Source organism: Carlito syrichta, unplaced genomic scaffold (genome assembly GCF_000164805.1).
Source record: "Carlito syrichta isolate Samal-C Ts95f unplaced genomic scaffold, Tarsius_syrichta-2.0.1 Scaffold63326, whole genome shotgun sequence".
Classification (NCBI taxonomy): domain Eukaryota; kingdom Metazoa; phylum Chordata; class Mammalia; order Primates; family Tarsiidae; genus Carlito; species Carlito syrichta.
In genome coordinates this window covers 55,298-71,276 of record NW_007007422.1, presented here as the reverse complement: position 1 = coordinate 71,276, position 15,979 = coordinate 55,298, and the positions used below count along the sequence as shown (strand labels likewise).

At 41.3% G+C, this 15,979-nt stretch overlaps 1 protein-coding gene across 2 annotated transcripts in view; it reads left to right on the top strand.

The window, feature by feature from the left end:
* The window catches only part of UBE4A (ubiquitination factor E4A), a 40,384-nt gene that overhangs the window by 11,880 nt on the left and 12,525 nt on the right, over positions 1-15,979 (top strand). The window contains exons 5-15 of one of the 2 annotated variants that reach the window (XM_008050853.2): positions 352-504; positions 2,446-2,605; positions 3,068-3,270; positions 3,490-3,681; positions 4,618-4,951; positions 6,181-6,301; positions 10,049-10,353; positions 11,646-11,778; positions 12,825-13,012; positions 15,345-15,445; positions 15,541-15,654. In XM_008050853.2, coding sequence (XP_008049044.1) covers positions 352-504; positions 2,446-2,605; positions 3,068-3,270; positions 3,490-3,681; positions 4,618-4,951; positions 6,181-6,301; positions 10,049-10,353; positions 11,646-11,778; positions 12,825-13,012; positions 15,345-15,445; positions 15,541-15,654 — 2,004 coding nt within the window. The remainder of the gene's footprint in view (positions 1-351; positions 505-2,445; positions 2,606-3,067; positions 3,271-3,489; positions 3,682-4,617; positions 4,952-6,180; positions 6,302-10,048; positions 10,354-11,645; positions 11,779-12,824; positions 13,013-15,344; positions 15,446-15,540; positions 15,655-15,979) is intronic. The other variant, XM_021708715.1, reaches the window with a different exon arrangement.

The following is a 15,979-nucleotide window of genomic DNA, read 5'->3' as shown; positions in this document are numbered from 1 at the left end:
ACAACTTTAACTACACATTTAAAGGATCTTTATATAAGTCTGAGTGAGGTCAACAATCACACAGAATAGTAGATTTCATATTTAAGTTTAATTACTGACTCTTAACACATTCAGCAGATAGTCTTTTAATACTTACTCTTTGCTAGAGCTTTATGAGACACTTAAGGCATGATTTAGGATAACTATACATATAATAATTTTCTATTTTCTGAAGTCATTTTTTTTCCCCTTTCACTCCACTTCCAAGTCTGTGATTCTTGCAATAACCTGTATCAAAATTACCTTTTATATCTTAATGTTCTAAAATTAATTTTGTAATAGTTTAGTAGTTTGGGTTGTTTTTCTTAATAGGCTATCTTCGCTCGCTTGTTACTTCAAGATCCAGGCAACCACTTGATTAACATGACTTCTTCTACGACGTTAAATCTCTCTGCTGATCGAGATGCGGGGGAGAGGCACATTTTTTGTTACCTTTACTCCTGCTTCCAAAGAGCCAAGGAAGAGGTAAAAGAATAATCCCCATTGAATATTATATTGTTCCTCTTGGATATGATTTTAGCACGTGAGTCAGAGTTGGATCCATGTCTTTTATGTTAACTTACACACGTCATAGTATGTCTGGAACTGGATATCAGAGGCAATACAAGGGGGACTCAAAAGAAATTCAGAATTAATCTTTTGAAAGTTGGACCTCAGCCGGGCTCAGTGGCTCAGCCTGTAATCCCGTGCCTTTGGGAGGCTGAAGTGAGTGGATTGCCTGAGCCCGCGGGTTCGAGACCCGCCTGGGCAGCGAGACCTCATCTCTACAATAAATCAAAAAATCAGCCGGGCGTGGTAGCGCACGCCTGTAATTCCGGCTACTCGGAAGGCTGAGGTAGAAGGATCGCCGGAGCCCCAGCAGGTCGAGGCTGCAGTGGCCGGAAGCGGCCACTGCACTCCAGTCTGGGTGACAGAGTGAGACTCCAGCTTAAAAAGAAAGTTGAACCTCTTGTAGTATACTCAGAATTTGTTCCTCTGGATCAAGTGGTCAATAATGTTTTTATCTAGAAGTTTTTTTGGGTTTTTTTGAGTCAGAATCTCACTCTTCCCTAGGCTGGAGTACAGTGGCACACTCGTGGTCACTACAGCCACAGCCTGCTGGGCTCAGGCAATCCTTCTGCCTCAACCTTCCAAGTAGTTGGAACTATAGGCTCTCACCACCACTCCCAGCTAATTTTTTTATTTATTGTGGGACGAGGTCTGGCCACAACTCCTGAGCTCAGGCAGTCCTCTCGCCTCTGCCTCCCATGGTGCTCGGACTACAGGTGTTAGCCACCATACCTGGCATATCTGGAAGTTTTGAGAAGATTGTGTCAAGATTTGTGGAAGAAATGTCCTGAGTTATAGCAAAGAGATGACTGGTTCTTCCACCATGACAATGTACCTGGCATACCGCCCTGAATGTTCACGAGTTTTTGGCTAAAAATGGCATGACCCTTGTGCCCCACCCTCTCTGTTCACCTGACCTCGCCCTGAGCAACTTTTTTTGTTTCCCTGGATGAAAAAAGTCCTCAAAGGGAAACATTTGCCAGTGTAGAATAGGTGAAACAAAAATAGCAGAAGCACTAAAAGGCACCAAAATTGACATATTCAAAAACTATATTGAGCAATAGAAAAAGCATCTCGATAGATGTATTGCATCAAACAGAGAGTACTTTGAAGGTGACTGAAGTTTAAATGTGTAGAATAAATACGATTTTTTATTAAATAAATCCCACAGTTTTTTCTTAGGTCTCCCCTTATATTAGTTTGTCTTCTCTCCTTTCTGTGGCCTGGGGTCTGCCTCTTTCCCCAATTAACCTGTATCTCCTATTCTCTCTAAAATCCTCTTTAGAAATTACAACCTTTAAAAAGATCTCATAGCCGGGCTCAGTGGCTCAGCCTGTAATCCCGCGCCTTTGGGAGGCTGAGGTGAGTGGATTGCCTGAGCCCGCAGGTTCAAGACCCGCCTGGGCAGCGAGACCTCATCTCTACAATAAATAAAAAAATCAGCTGGGTGTGGTAGTACATGCCTGTAATTCCGGCTACTCGGAAGGCTGAGGTGGAAGGATTGCCGGAGCCCAGCAGGTTGAGGCTGCGGTGGCCGGGAGCGGCCACTGCACTCCAGTCTGGGCGACCGAGTGAGACTCCAACTCAAAAAATAAAAAAAATAAAAATAAAAAGATCTCATAAATTCTTTTCCACTGAGGTATAAATATTAGAGTAGTCTAAGTCTGACACTTCAGGATTGGAATTTTAATAGGTAAGTGATTCCTTAAGCCAAGAATGAATCTCATGATTTTTTGTGCATCTATAGGAGACCAATATTATTTGGGGGCACAATGTCTTTCATTCTACTCACTGTGTTTAGCCTTGTTCCAGGTTAGAGAATTAGATTCTTCTCTCTCTTCTTCATGCTGTTTGCAGATTACCAAAGTTCCAGAGAACCTGCTACCTTTTGCAGTGCAGTGCAGGAACCTCACTGTGTCAAATGCCCGAACAGTTCTCCTCACCCCGGAGATCTATGTTGACCAAAACATTCATGAGCAACTGGTAGATTTGATGTTGGAAGCCATCCAAGGAGCCCGTGAGTATATAAGCAGATCTGTGAGCATTTACATTTTGAATTTAAAATTTAAAATTTCACTAATTGCATTAGAAAGTCTCCAAGTCATAGGCTGGGCGAGGTGGCTCAAGCCAGATAATCCCAGCACTTTGGGAGGCCCAGTTGAGAGGATTGCCTGAGCCCAGGGGTTCGTGACCAGTCTGGGCAACTTGATGAGACCTCATCTCTACAATAAATAAATAAAAAAATTAGCCAGGCCTGATGGTGCACACGTATAGTTTCAGCTACTTGGAAGGCTGAAGTAGAAGAATCGCCTGAGCCCAGCAGGTCGAGGCTGGACTGCGATGGCTGTGAGCATGCCACTGCACTCCAGCCTGGGTGACAGAGTGAGACTTCTACTCAAAAAAAAAAAAAAGTAAAGAGCTACTTTGTAAAGGCATATAAATATTCTTGTGGCCTTCTTTCTCATTTGTCTTCTGTAAGATTTTGAAGATATAACTGAGTTTCTGGAAGAGGTCATTGAAGCCTTGATATTGGATGAGGAGGTTCGAACATTTCCGGAAGTCATGATTCCAGTGTTTGATATTTTATTGGGCCGAATAAAAGATCTAGAGCTCTGCCAGATCCTGTTGTATGCATATCTGGATATTCTTCTCTATTTCACTAGGCAAAAGGATATGGCAAAGGTAGGTCTGAAATATGGTGTGGTAACATATATTCAGTTGAGCTGGCAATGTAATACTTTTATGTTTCCCTATCCTTCAAATACTATCCTTCAATCTTTTACCTGTAGAAAAGATTGAAAAAGATTGGTTGTTGTATAGACTTAACTCTTTGAAGCTCTCTTACCCCATCACCTTGTCTTACCATACAGATGAATAAGTAGGATTTATCTTCTCTTATAGGTTTTTGTAGAATACATTCAACCCAAAGACCCTAGCAATGGGCAATTATACCAGAAGACCTTGCTGGGAGTAATTCTGAATATCTCCTGCTTATTAAAGACTCCGGGTGTTGTAGAAAATCATGGCTACTTTCTGAATCCATCTCGTTCCAGTCCCCAGGAGATCAAAGTACAGGAGGCCAACATCCATCAGGTGGAACTGTTTACTGGGATATCCTAGTCCTGATCTTAGATTAAATAGTTTCCTCAGGAAGCAGATACAGATAAGATTACTTGAGCCTCTTTGGGAAAGCAAACTGATCTGCTTGGCTTTTACCATAATCCTATAAAGAAATTGCCCTCTTTTTAGCATGTGCTAAGAGCAGATGATAAACCTTCGTATGGAGTAAGAATAAGCTACTGCCACTCTTTGCCCTTTGCTGTGGCACTATTTCCCCTCAACTCTTGTTTTTTCTCGCTGAACTTCTTTTTATAACTTTAGCTCATAAATCTTTTGACTGAACTCCAGTTTATAAACCCAATTTTTTTTTTCTTTTCCTCTCTTCACCTATGTCCTCTCTAGTTGGGCTTCTTCACATAAATTATAGTCGAGGTCTAGCCAACACGAGGCATTTAAGTATTGATTTGGGGATAGCTTAAGTCTTCTATTCGCCATTTAATCATTACATTTCTCTAAAGTAGGGGATTGCAAGCTACAGCAGTGGCCAAATCTGGCCTGCCACTTGTTTTTGTAAGTAAAGTTATATTGAACACAGTCTTGCACATTAGTATATGTATTGTTTATAGGTTGGTGTCATGCTATCGTGGTAGAGTTGAATAGTTGCTACAGAGGCTATATGGCAAGCAGCGTCAGAAATACCTATCATCTAGCCCTTTGCAGAAATGTTTACCAACCTATGCTCTAAAATAATGTAATGCTGACTGTAGTTTGGCAGCTGATCAGAAAATCTCTCAAACATGCCCAGAAATATGTCTTAAAATCAGAACTGGGGGATGGCACAGGGAGATTGAGGGGAAAGATTATGATTAGCATATTTTTAGAAACTGCCATTTGCTAAAGTTTGGGAGTAAAAAAATGTTAGGCTTGTGAAACTGGAATGTTCTGTGGTTGTGTTTTCTGGTTAAACAGTTCATGGCTCAGTTCCATGAAAAGATCTACCAGATGCTGAAGAACTTACTCCAGCTCTCTCCAGAAACCAAACACTGTATCTTGTCCTGGCTTGGAAACTGTTTGCATGCAAATGCAGGCCGCACCAAGATTTGGGCCAATCAGATGCCAGAAATCTTCTTCCAAATGTATGCCTCGGATGCCTTCTTTCTAAATCTGGGTGCCGCTCTCCTGAAGCTATGCCAGCCGTTTTGCAAACCCAGATCCTCTCGGCTCCTCACCTTTAATCCTACTTACTGTGCCATGAAGGAGTTGAATGATGAAGAACGAAAAATTAAAAATGTACACATGAGAGGTAGGGAGGAACCAGACTTCTCAAAACTGTGTGTGTGTGTGTGTGTGTGTGTGTGTGTGTGTGTGTGTGTGTGTTGTAAAATATTGAAGACATTCACTCCCTTACTTCTCAAAACTGTGTGTGTGTGTGTGTGTGTGTGTGTGTGGTGTAAAATATTGAAGACATTCACTCCCTTACTTCTCAAAACTGTGTGTGTGTGTGTGTGTGTGTGTGTGGTGTAAAATATTGAAGGCATTCACTCCCTTATCCTTTTTCACAAAGAGTCTCTTTCTCAAAAAAAGATGAGCCAGAAAAGAACTGTGTAGAATTTATTAAAAATAAACTTTAAAATAGCTAGTAGCTTTTAAATTTTGTGCTTTAGCGTGACCTACTCTCTGGGTTTAGCAGCCTTGAGTATTCATTCATTCATTCATTCTTTATAAAAATGAACTAAGCACAGTTCCTGTCCTTTTTGACCCAGAGGCTCCAGAAGAGGGCAGATATATTAACAGATAATTCTAATATGATATAGGGCTATGCTGTGGGAGCAGAGGAGGGAGTAAATAATTCCCCAGAAGTCATAGAGATCTTCATCACTGAATCTTGCAAGTTGGGTTTTACCCAGGCAAAGGAGTAAGAGAGTTCCTTTATACAGAGGTAATAGCAAGTATAAAGGTGTAAAACTGTGGAAAGTGTTGACAGGGGTAGTAAGAAGTTCATTGTGGCTAGAGCAAAGATGGGGAAGTGGGAAATAGAGAAAATCAGTCTGGGGAGAAAGACAGTTAGACTGGATTGGAGAAAATTTGAACAACACAGAGAAGTGAAAAGAAGAAAATAAATGACTCATAATCCGACCGCTCAAAGTGAATCACTCTTAATTTTGGCATATTTCATTCCAGTTATATAACTCTTCTATGTAATACCTGCTCAAAAACAAATACTCCTAAATACAGAAAAAGCACAGAATAAATAAGAAATGATCCGTTACCTATCACTTGAAAAGAATCTACAGTATTTTCACTCCTTTTAATTTTTGGTGATTTCATGGTAAAGGGAAAGAGATTTAACTATGTAACTTTAGCCAGAAGCCAAAAGATGTTTTTAGACAAGGAAGTAATGTGACAAAAATCTGTTTTTTTAAGAGGATGTCACTGCTAACAATATGGAAGTTGAACGGGTGTAAGGGAAGACTGAAGACCAAGATAGATGTCTATGGCAAGCCATTTACTGTTCCTTTTAACTTCTTTGAGGTTTGGACAAAGAAACCTGTTTGATCCCAGCTGTGCAGGAGCCAAAGTTTCCCCAGAACTACAATCTTGTAACAGAAAATCTTGCCCTGACAGAGTACACCTTGTACTTGGGATTTCACAGGTAACTCCTCTAATGTCATTAGGAATAAACTATTTACTTGTGTTGAGAACTGAAAAGTTGAAAGTGAGTCTTAGAGCCATAATCTCACTTTATTCTAAAGACTCACATTAGTATCTAGTAGGAAAAGAGTATGTATGAATTTACTTGTGTTTCCATGAATGTGCTTTGTCTAGATTACTTAAATTTGTTTGTTTTTAACTTTTGGTCATTAACTTTAAAATTAAAGATATAATAGTATTTTTCTTTATATTTACTATTGTTTAAATCACTATCTTCCAATTGTCATCTGGAAAAGTGGAATTGTTTTTATTTTACTTTTCACTTTCTACTCTTAATTTTTTTCTTTTTATTTTTTGAGTCAAAGTCTCACTCTCTCACCCAAGCTGCAGTGCAGTGACATAGTCACAGCTACTACAGCCTTGACCTGCTGGGTGAGGCAATCCTTCTACCAAGTAGCTAGGACTACAGGCACGTGCCTACACACCCAACTAATTTTTGGATTTAATGTAGAAACAAGATCTTGCCAAGTTGCCTAGGCTAGTGTCAAACCTTTGGGCTCTGGCAGTCCTCTCTCCTCCATCTCCTAAAGTGCTGGGATTACAGGCCACCATGCCCGGCTAATTTTTTTTTTTTTTTTTTTTTTTTAGTTGGAGTCTCACTCCGTCACCCAGGCTGAGTGCAGTGGCACACCCGTGGCCACCCCATTGTCAACCTGCTGGGCTCTGGTGATCCTTCCGCCTCAGTCTTCCAAGTAGCTGGAACTACAGCCATACTCTACCACACCCAGCTAATTTTTATTTATTGTAGGCATGAGGTCTTGCCAAGTTGCCCGGACTGGTCTCAAACTCACGGGCTCAGACAATTCACTCACCTCGGCCTCCGAAAGTACTGAGATTACAGGCTGAGCCACTGAGCCAGCCTAATTTTGTTTTTTTTTTTTGAGTTGGAGTCTCACTCTGTCACCCAGACTGGAGTGCAGTGGCCGCTCCCGGCCACTGCAGCCTCGACCTTCTGGGCCGGCGATCCTTCCGCCTCAGCCTTCCGAGTAGCCGGAATGACAGGCGCGCGCTACCACGCCCGGCTAATTTTTTGATTTTATTGAAGAGATGAGGTCTCACCTGCCCAGGCGGGTCTCGAACCCGCGGGCTCAGACAATCCACTCACCTCAGCCTCCCAAAGGCGCGGGATTACAGGCTGAGCCACTGAGCCCGGCTAATTTTTTTATTTATTGTAGAGACGAGGTCTTGCCAAGTTGCCCAGGCTGGTCTTGAACCCCTGGGCTTAGGCAGTCCTCTCTCCCACTTCCAAAGTATTGGGATTATAGGTGTGAGCCACCACACCCGGTGAATTTTCATTACTTACTACTCCCAAAGAAAAAAGACCAAGCTCTACTCTGTAGTGAGGGAAAATGAGCAAAAATTAAGAAAATATTTCTAAATTACTTCTTTTTTTTTTTTTGAGTTGGAGTCTCACTCTGTCACCCAGACTGGAGTGCAGTGGCCACTCCCGGCCACTGCAACCTCGACCTGCTGAACTCCGGCGATCCTTCCGCCTCAGCCTTCCAAGTAGCTGGAGTTATAGGCACGCACTACCACGCCCAGCTGATTTTTTATTTATTGTAGATATGAGGTCTTGCCAAGTTGCCCAGGCAGGTCTCAAACCCGCGGGCTCAAGCTATTCACTCACCTCAGCCTCCCAAAGCACGGGATTACAGACTGAGCCACCAAGCCCGGCTTCTAAATTATTTCAATAAGATTAATAGGACCACAAAAAAATCAGTGTATATAAAATAAGAAGATCCTGGCCAGGCACGTTGGCTCACACCTGTAATACCAGCACTTTGTGAGGCCGAAGCAGGAGGATCACTTGAGTTCAGGGGTTTTAGACTAGCCTAGGCAACATAGCAAGACCTCATCTCTACAAAAAATAAAATAATTAGCTAGGCATGGTGGCACATGCCTGTAGTCCCAACTACTCAAGAGGCTGAGGCAGAAGGATCACCCTAATCCCAGGAGGTCCAGGCTGCAGTGAACCATTATCATGCCATTGCACTCCAGCCTTGACAACAGAGTGAGAGCCCAACTCAAAAAATAAATAAATAAGATAAATAAGATTCCAGAAATGTGAAGATTTGAGAACTAGAGTATGACTTTCAAAACTGGTTCTGAAGCCGGGCTCAGTGGCTCAGCCTGTAATCCCGCGCCTTTGGGAGGCTGAGGTGAGTGGATTGCCTGAGACCGCGGGTTCGAGACCCGCCTGGTCAGGCAAGACCTCATCTCTACAATAAAATCAAAAAATTAGCCGGGCGTGGTAGCGAGCGCCTGTAATTCCGGCTACTCGGAAGGCTGAGGCGGAAGGATCGCCGGAGCCCAGCAGGTCGAGGCTGCGGTGGCCGGGAGCGGCCACTGCACTCCAGTCTGGGCGAAAGAGTGAGACTCCAACTCAAAAAAAAAAAAAAAAAACTGGTTCTGGTTTGTGCTAACCGCACTTCATTCTACATTCTTTTTTCCTCTGATTTAGCTGATTATGACAATAAGGGGAGAAAATAGCAATTCAGTTATAGGAAGAGGTATTAAGGCTAGCAATTTTTAATGTCTTCTCAGGATACTTATATTGATAGCATTTTTCAAAATGGCTTGGTCAAGAAATTACTGGAAAAAATGAAATTATGTTTTTAGAGAGTTATATCTCCATTATAGACATTTTAAATGAGACCTGCTCCACCATCTAGATTCAAACACAAACAATGCACATCCTCTACTTTCCCAGTATTGACTAGCTAGCCGTAGACATTATTACAGGGCCAAAGGAGATGATTTTGGACTATAAACATAGAAATAGTTATCCATAACTTTGAACTATGGGTCTTCCTTTCAATAGAAAATATTAGCCGGGCTTGGTGGCTCAGCCTATAATTCCGCGCCTTTGGGAGGCTGAGGTGAGTGGATTGCCTGAGCCCATGGGTTCGAGACCCGCCTGGGCAGCGAGACCTCATCTCTACAATAAATCAAAAAATCAGCCGGGTGTGGTAGCGCATGCCTGTAATTCCGGCTACTTGGAAGGCTGAGGCGGAAGGATCGCCAGAGCCCAGCAGGTCGAGGCTGCGGTGGCCGGGAGCGACCACTGCACTCCAGTCTGAGCGACAGAGTGAGACTCCAACTCAAAAAAAAAAAAGGAAAGAAAATATTAGGCTGACCTTTTGTAAAGAATAATTTTATGTTGAACAACAGAACAGGAGGCTACTCTTAGGTTGCATCTCAAGTGGCTACTAGTTTATATGTGGTCATTACTAATCTAGAGACCCTTTTCACCAGCTTAGTTTTCTACTGACCAAAGAAAGGCCATTCATATAATCCCATCAAAGTATGATCTTTTCTCTTGTGTGATGTAAAACTATCCTGCTGGGCTTCTTGCATGTTGCCTAATAATTATTTATTTTATATAATAACAGCCCATTCTACCAAGCTACCTTTCTGTGCATTTCAGCTGAAGATTGCTAACTACTTGCTGAAGGTTTCTAACTACTTGCAGTTAGGTTCAACTATGTTGAAAACTTGACAACTTTTTTCCCAGTGCTGTGTACTCTGCCTCTGTCCTGTCAGAGACTTTTGTGAATGCCTTCTGTGTCGTTGCAGCTGCAACTCCCTGTATCCTTACAGAGAATACTAGAATGAATAATTGGAGATTTGTTTTTCTGTGTCTATATAAGCCTCCCTGACCCAGTCTCTTCTGCTTTCTTGGGGGCAGGTTGCATGATCAGATGGTAAAAATCAACCAAAATCTGCATCGGCTGCAGGTTGCCTGGCGGGATGCTCAGCAGAGTTCTAGCCCTGCTGCTGATAATCTTCGTGAGCAGTTTGAGCGACTGATGACCATCTATCTTTCTACCAAGACTGCTATGACTGAACCACAGATGCTACAAAACTGCCTAAATTTGCAGGTGTCCATGGCTGTACTACTGGTTCAACTGGCCATAGGCAATGAAGGGTCACAGCCAATAGAGCTAACTTTTCCTTTGCCAGATGGCTACAGCTCTTTGGCTTATGTGCCAGGTAAGCAGACTCTTCCTTGGGAACTTCCTGTTTATAGCCTTCTAGGTTTAACTGGGTCACTTTGGAAGATTAATCTCCAAAACACCCTTCCTAGTTATCATTTCATTGTCTTTGGGGAAAAAACTCAAATTTGTAGATATCTACTGGTCAGAGTACTGGGGAACTAACAGTTTCTACCTCAGCCTTGTGTTCCCACTGCTACAATATCTGAAAATAGTTTTCAAAGGATTAAATATAGTCAGGGTTTTCAGAGTTGTTAGTTTCTATCATTGTTGTTGTTTGTTCAGCTTATAAATGCATCTGACTCTCCCTGTGCTTTTTTTAGAAAACAAAAAATTATCTCATGTTGGTTAACCCAGAAGGAAAATTGTGGGTGTGTATATCAGTATCAGTGAGGGGTCAGCAGGTGTTGTCAATCAAATCATGTAATATATTCTCAATACTTGTATTAGTCATATGTTGCTGTGTAACAAATTATCCCAAAATATAGCAGCTTAAAACTACAGACATTGTTCTCACAGTTTTCATGGGTCAGTAATACAGTTGCACTCAGCTATACAATTCTGACTCAGTCCCTCAGGAGGTTGTAGCCAAGCTGTCAATCAAGGCATCAAGATTCTGAGGACTCAGCTAGGGCAGGAGCATTACTTACAAGCCTAGTCATGTAGTTGTTGGCAGGCTTCAGCTGCTCTTGCTGTTGGCCAACAGCTTCTTTTCCAGGCCACATGTATGTCTCCTTAGTATACTCATGATGTGGTAGCCAGCTTCCCCCAGAGCAAGTGATCAAAATGGAAGCTGTAAGCTTTTATAACCTAATTTTGAGAATGACATACCATCATTCTGCTAGATGGCTCAGGGTGTATCTTCTACCCTGAAAGAATATAGGAGTGGGGACTACACAAGAACATGAATACCAGGAGGCAAGAATCATTGGAAGACCATCCTGGAGACTGACTACCACAGTCATCTGATGCATTAGTCTTTATTAAGGAGTCAACCAGTCATCTGGTTGTTTAAATCACAGTTAACCTTGAGTAAAAAAATATGTATTTGGATACTAGTGTGTTAATATTTTGTGTCATTACTATTTATATACTTACTTGGATAATAATTAAAATTGGCTTACCTTAAAGGAGATTCTGTATTTATTAACTTACCACCATCTTAAGCACCAACAAAACATTTGGTTTTTTTTAGATCCTCTTAAGTAGGGTGAAAGGGAGGAATTTAAATATTACTTAGTATAGATAAGCAGGTGTTTGGCTAATTCCACTGAATATTTTCTTCTTTAGAATTTTTTGCAGATAACCTGGGTGATTTTCTCATTTTTCTTCGCCGCTTTGCCGATGACATCTTAGAGACATCAGCAGATTCCCTGGAGCACGTCCTTCACTTTATCACCATTTTCACTGGAAGCATAGAAAGGTGAAGTACCGAGAGCTTGCTTCTGTCACTGTTTAGAGCTGCAAAACATTCGAAGACTTCTAAATAAGAAATAAGCAAGCCTGAATCATAAGGGGTTGCCTTCCGAAGTTATGTTAGCATTAATGAATCACCTGACCATCCTTATGTGTAGCCAGAAGTCTCGCTGTTGAGAGGCATAATAAGCAAAGGACTTTACCCACAGAGAATCTGAACCTGCAAATAAGATACATGTTGGGGATTTCACTGCTAGTCCCTAGTTAAAATAGTTACCATAATGCTAGAAACCTTACCAGTGGCAGCCAGGTGCTAATGATCTTCTAATAATTACATAATAACAAAGCTTACTCTTGCTATTCTGAGTTGGATGAGCAGTAAACTTAGGTCAGTGTTATTTCTCATTTAAAGTCTTCTCAACCATAGCTTCTAGTCCTCTTTCCAAAGGAAGATACTGTGACTTGCAGAATTGCTTCCCTAATTTTTTTAACGTGTGGGCTAAAGGAATCAAACTCATTGTACTAAAGTGAAGATTTGCTACACAATGAAGAAAATGATCCACAATTACCTGAGCCATATGATTGATAAGTAGAGAGAAGTCGATTTTTCACTGAGCTGAGCATACCTAATGAGAAGTTATAAGTCAACAAATATTATTTAGGCACAAACTGTATGTGTTGTGGATAATGTAGCATAATTATATCTTACTCTTTACCCTCAGAAAATTTGGAATAGCAAGTTTATCCCAGATGTAATTGGCAGAGAAGAGTAAGCAGTAAATAATGCATTATTGTAGAGGAGTAAACAGAATGACTAAGCATTAAAGAAAAACAAGTACTCACTCTCATACTTGGTAAACTGTCATTTCAAGTGTTAAATGATGTACCTTGTGTTACCCCATCTAGAAACTGACAAACTTAAAACTGCAGAAGTGGATCCTGTTTTTTCGTATAATGGTGGTATAGACTGGTTTTGACTTCTCATGTGGAGAAGATAGTCATAAATTTGGAGCTAAGCTTAACTGCCCATCTTGCTTTGTGCCCACTTTGCAGAATGAAGAATCCCCACCTCAGGGCCAAACTAGCTGAGGTGTTAGAAGCAGTGATGCCCCACTTGGATCAGACTCCAAATCCTTTGGTGTCCAGTGTGTTCCACCGGAAACGTGTGTTCTGCAACTTTTCATATGCTCCCCAACTTGCAGAAGCTCTAATCAAAGTTTTTGTGGACATTGAGTTTACAGGTAAAGCAGTCATGAAGAAGCTGATACCAGTGGAGTTTCATAACTTGACCAGTGTTTGGACGTCAGAGAAATGTTCAGGCCAAGTTGATACTGAGTGCTTTTTTACATTTTCCTATTAATTTGTCACCATCTGAAAAGTTTCACTTAAATTATTCCTGTTTTACATTTGAAGACATGGTGCTCAAAAGAGTAAATTATTTGTTCATGTCATACAAATTAATAAGTGGTAGGACCAAGTCTGTCTCACCTAAAAAAAAATCTGCATACTCTTATCAACTTTATTATATTGCTTAATCAAATCATACTCAAATTAATCTATCTGAGTAAAACTTAAGTCTCTAACACTCTACTAGATTAAGACTACTGACAGGCAACATTCCCTCTGTGTTTGATTAAACGGTACCCTATTTCAACCAGTAAACAAGATATGGTAAGCAGTTTTTAAAGACCTTTTATTAAGGGGAATGTCCTACCACCCAATGATAAATACAACTAACATTTTTAAAGAGGTATTTAACATATTACTGGCTGCCTTTCTATGTTTGGATTCTGGCTTTATTACTGGCTCACCTCTGAGCCTTAGTCTCCTCATCTATAAAATGGGTTAGAGTGAGCCAGGTGCAGTGGCCCACACCTGTAATCCCAGAACTTTGGGAGGCAGAGGCGAGAGGATTGCCTATGTCTAGGGGTTCAAGACCAGCCTGGGCAAGTTGGTGAGACCTCATCTCTACAATGAATCAAAAGATTGGCTGAGCATGGTGGCACATGCCTATAGTTCCAGCTACTTGGAAGGCTGAGGCAGAAGGATCACCTAAGCCCAATAGATTGAGGCTGCGGTGGCCATGAGCATGCCACTGTGCTCCATCCTGGGTGACAGAGTGAGACTCCACTCAAAAAAAAAAAATTAACCAGATGTGGTGGTTGGTGCCTGTGGTTCCAGCTACTTGTATGGCTGAGTGAAGGGTCACCTGAGCCAAGTTTGTCAAGGCTGCAGTGGCCGTGAGTATGCCACTGCACTCCAGCCTGGGCAACAGAGTGAGACTCCTACTCAAAAATATATAAAAAAAATAAAATAAAATGGATCAAAGTGATGATTAAATGAAACAGTGCCTGTAAGTCTTTATAATACATAAGAAGTTGTATAATAAATCACTGCAATTACCTCATTATGTGACCATATAACCAAGTGTTGTAATGCAGTACAGTTTCTGTTTTGTTTCTGAGGAAGTGGACATTGAAAAAGGTTAAGAGACTTGCATTAAGCAGAGCCAGGATGAAAACCTAGATCTATACCAGGTGTGGTGGCTCACACCTGTAATCCCAGCACTTTGGGAGGCCAAAGCAGGAGTATCACTTGAGACCAAGAGTTTGAGATTAGCCTGGGAACATAGTGAGACCTGATCTCTAAAAAAAATAAAGAAAAAACCTAGGTCTTCTGACTTCGAATCTTTTCTTTTTATTTTTATTTTCTGTTCTTTTTTTTTTTTTTTTTTGATTCAGAGTCTCACTCTGTCACCCAGGCTAGAGTGCTGCAGCACCATCACGGCTCACAATAACCTTGACTTCTTGGGCTCAGGCAATCCTTTCACCTCAGCCTCCCAAGTAGCTGGGACTACAGGTGGGTACTACCACACCCAGCTAATTTTTTTTATTGATTTGTAGAGACAGGGTCTCACTATGTTGCCTAGGCTGATCTCAAACTCTTGGTCTCAAACAGTCCTCCTGCCTTGGCCTCTCAAAGTGCTGGGATTACAAGCATGAGCCACCACATCCAGCCCTTGACTTCAAATCTTACACTCTTCCTTCATTATATGACCCAGACTGTAAAGCTCTAGTTATACCCTTGGTATTTCAGAAGCGGTCTGAGCCTCAAATTTTTAATTCCTGACCTGATTTTTCAGAGTAATCAAGAACCAATTTGCTACACTGTTGGGATATTGTCTATGAGGAATGTGGGAATTACTTACTGTCCCATTCTGCACATGGCTTTCACTGCCACAATGGCCAGCCCTGAGGGCTCAGTCAGACTCTAATAAGTACTCCATGTTTAGATGTGGAAGCATTTGTTTCCCCTAGCTTTTATTTTATAGCTTGACCCTTAATCTCTTGCTGGGTAAAGTATCCTTTATATCATTCTCCCTCTTGCTCTGTCAGTAAGAAAATGAGCAAATACTTGGTCACAACTCTAGGCTTTTAGAAATTCCCAGGACAGATTTTGCCAGGGGCCTTGACATATTCAAAATAAAACAACATGACTACACATAGACATAAGCTCTTACTGTTTCCCTTCTAGTGCCACCTTTGCTGATATTTTGCTCTTACCTTACTCCAGGAGACCCCCATCAATTTGAACAGAAGTTTAATTACCGCCGCCCCATGTATCCCATTCTAAGATACATGTGGGGCACAGATACCTATCGGGAAAGCATTAAGGTGAGAGAGTTTTTGGTGAAACCAGTTGCTTTCTATAAGCTTCAGCAAGTGTGATTCAGTACTAAAATGGTTTTCTCTTGGGCTGGAACTTACAGGATTTGGCTGACTATGCCTCTAAGAATTTAGAAGCCATGAATCCCCCACTTTTCCTCCGCTTTCTTAACCTGCTAATGAATGATGCCATCTTCCTTTTGGATGAAGCCATACAGGTAAAAAAAAAAAAAATTAACTGCCCCAAATCATCATTAGTACATATATTTTGCCATATTGTTTACCTTTTACCATAATAACACAATCCTTATGCCAGTCTTGAACACCAAAATTTTGTGATCAGTAATATACCTCCACGCTTGTCATTATAGAGCTTTCTAGGTTGTTATTCCATTAGAGACCAAGATCATGGGTCATTTTAGTTTCATAGGCTAAGATGAATACTTTGGCATAGAATTGAAAAGATGGCATGATGAAGCCAAATTAAGGTGCACTGGCAGAAGTAGTTCACAGAACAACAGAAAGAAGAGGACCTTGCTTTTG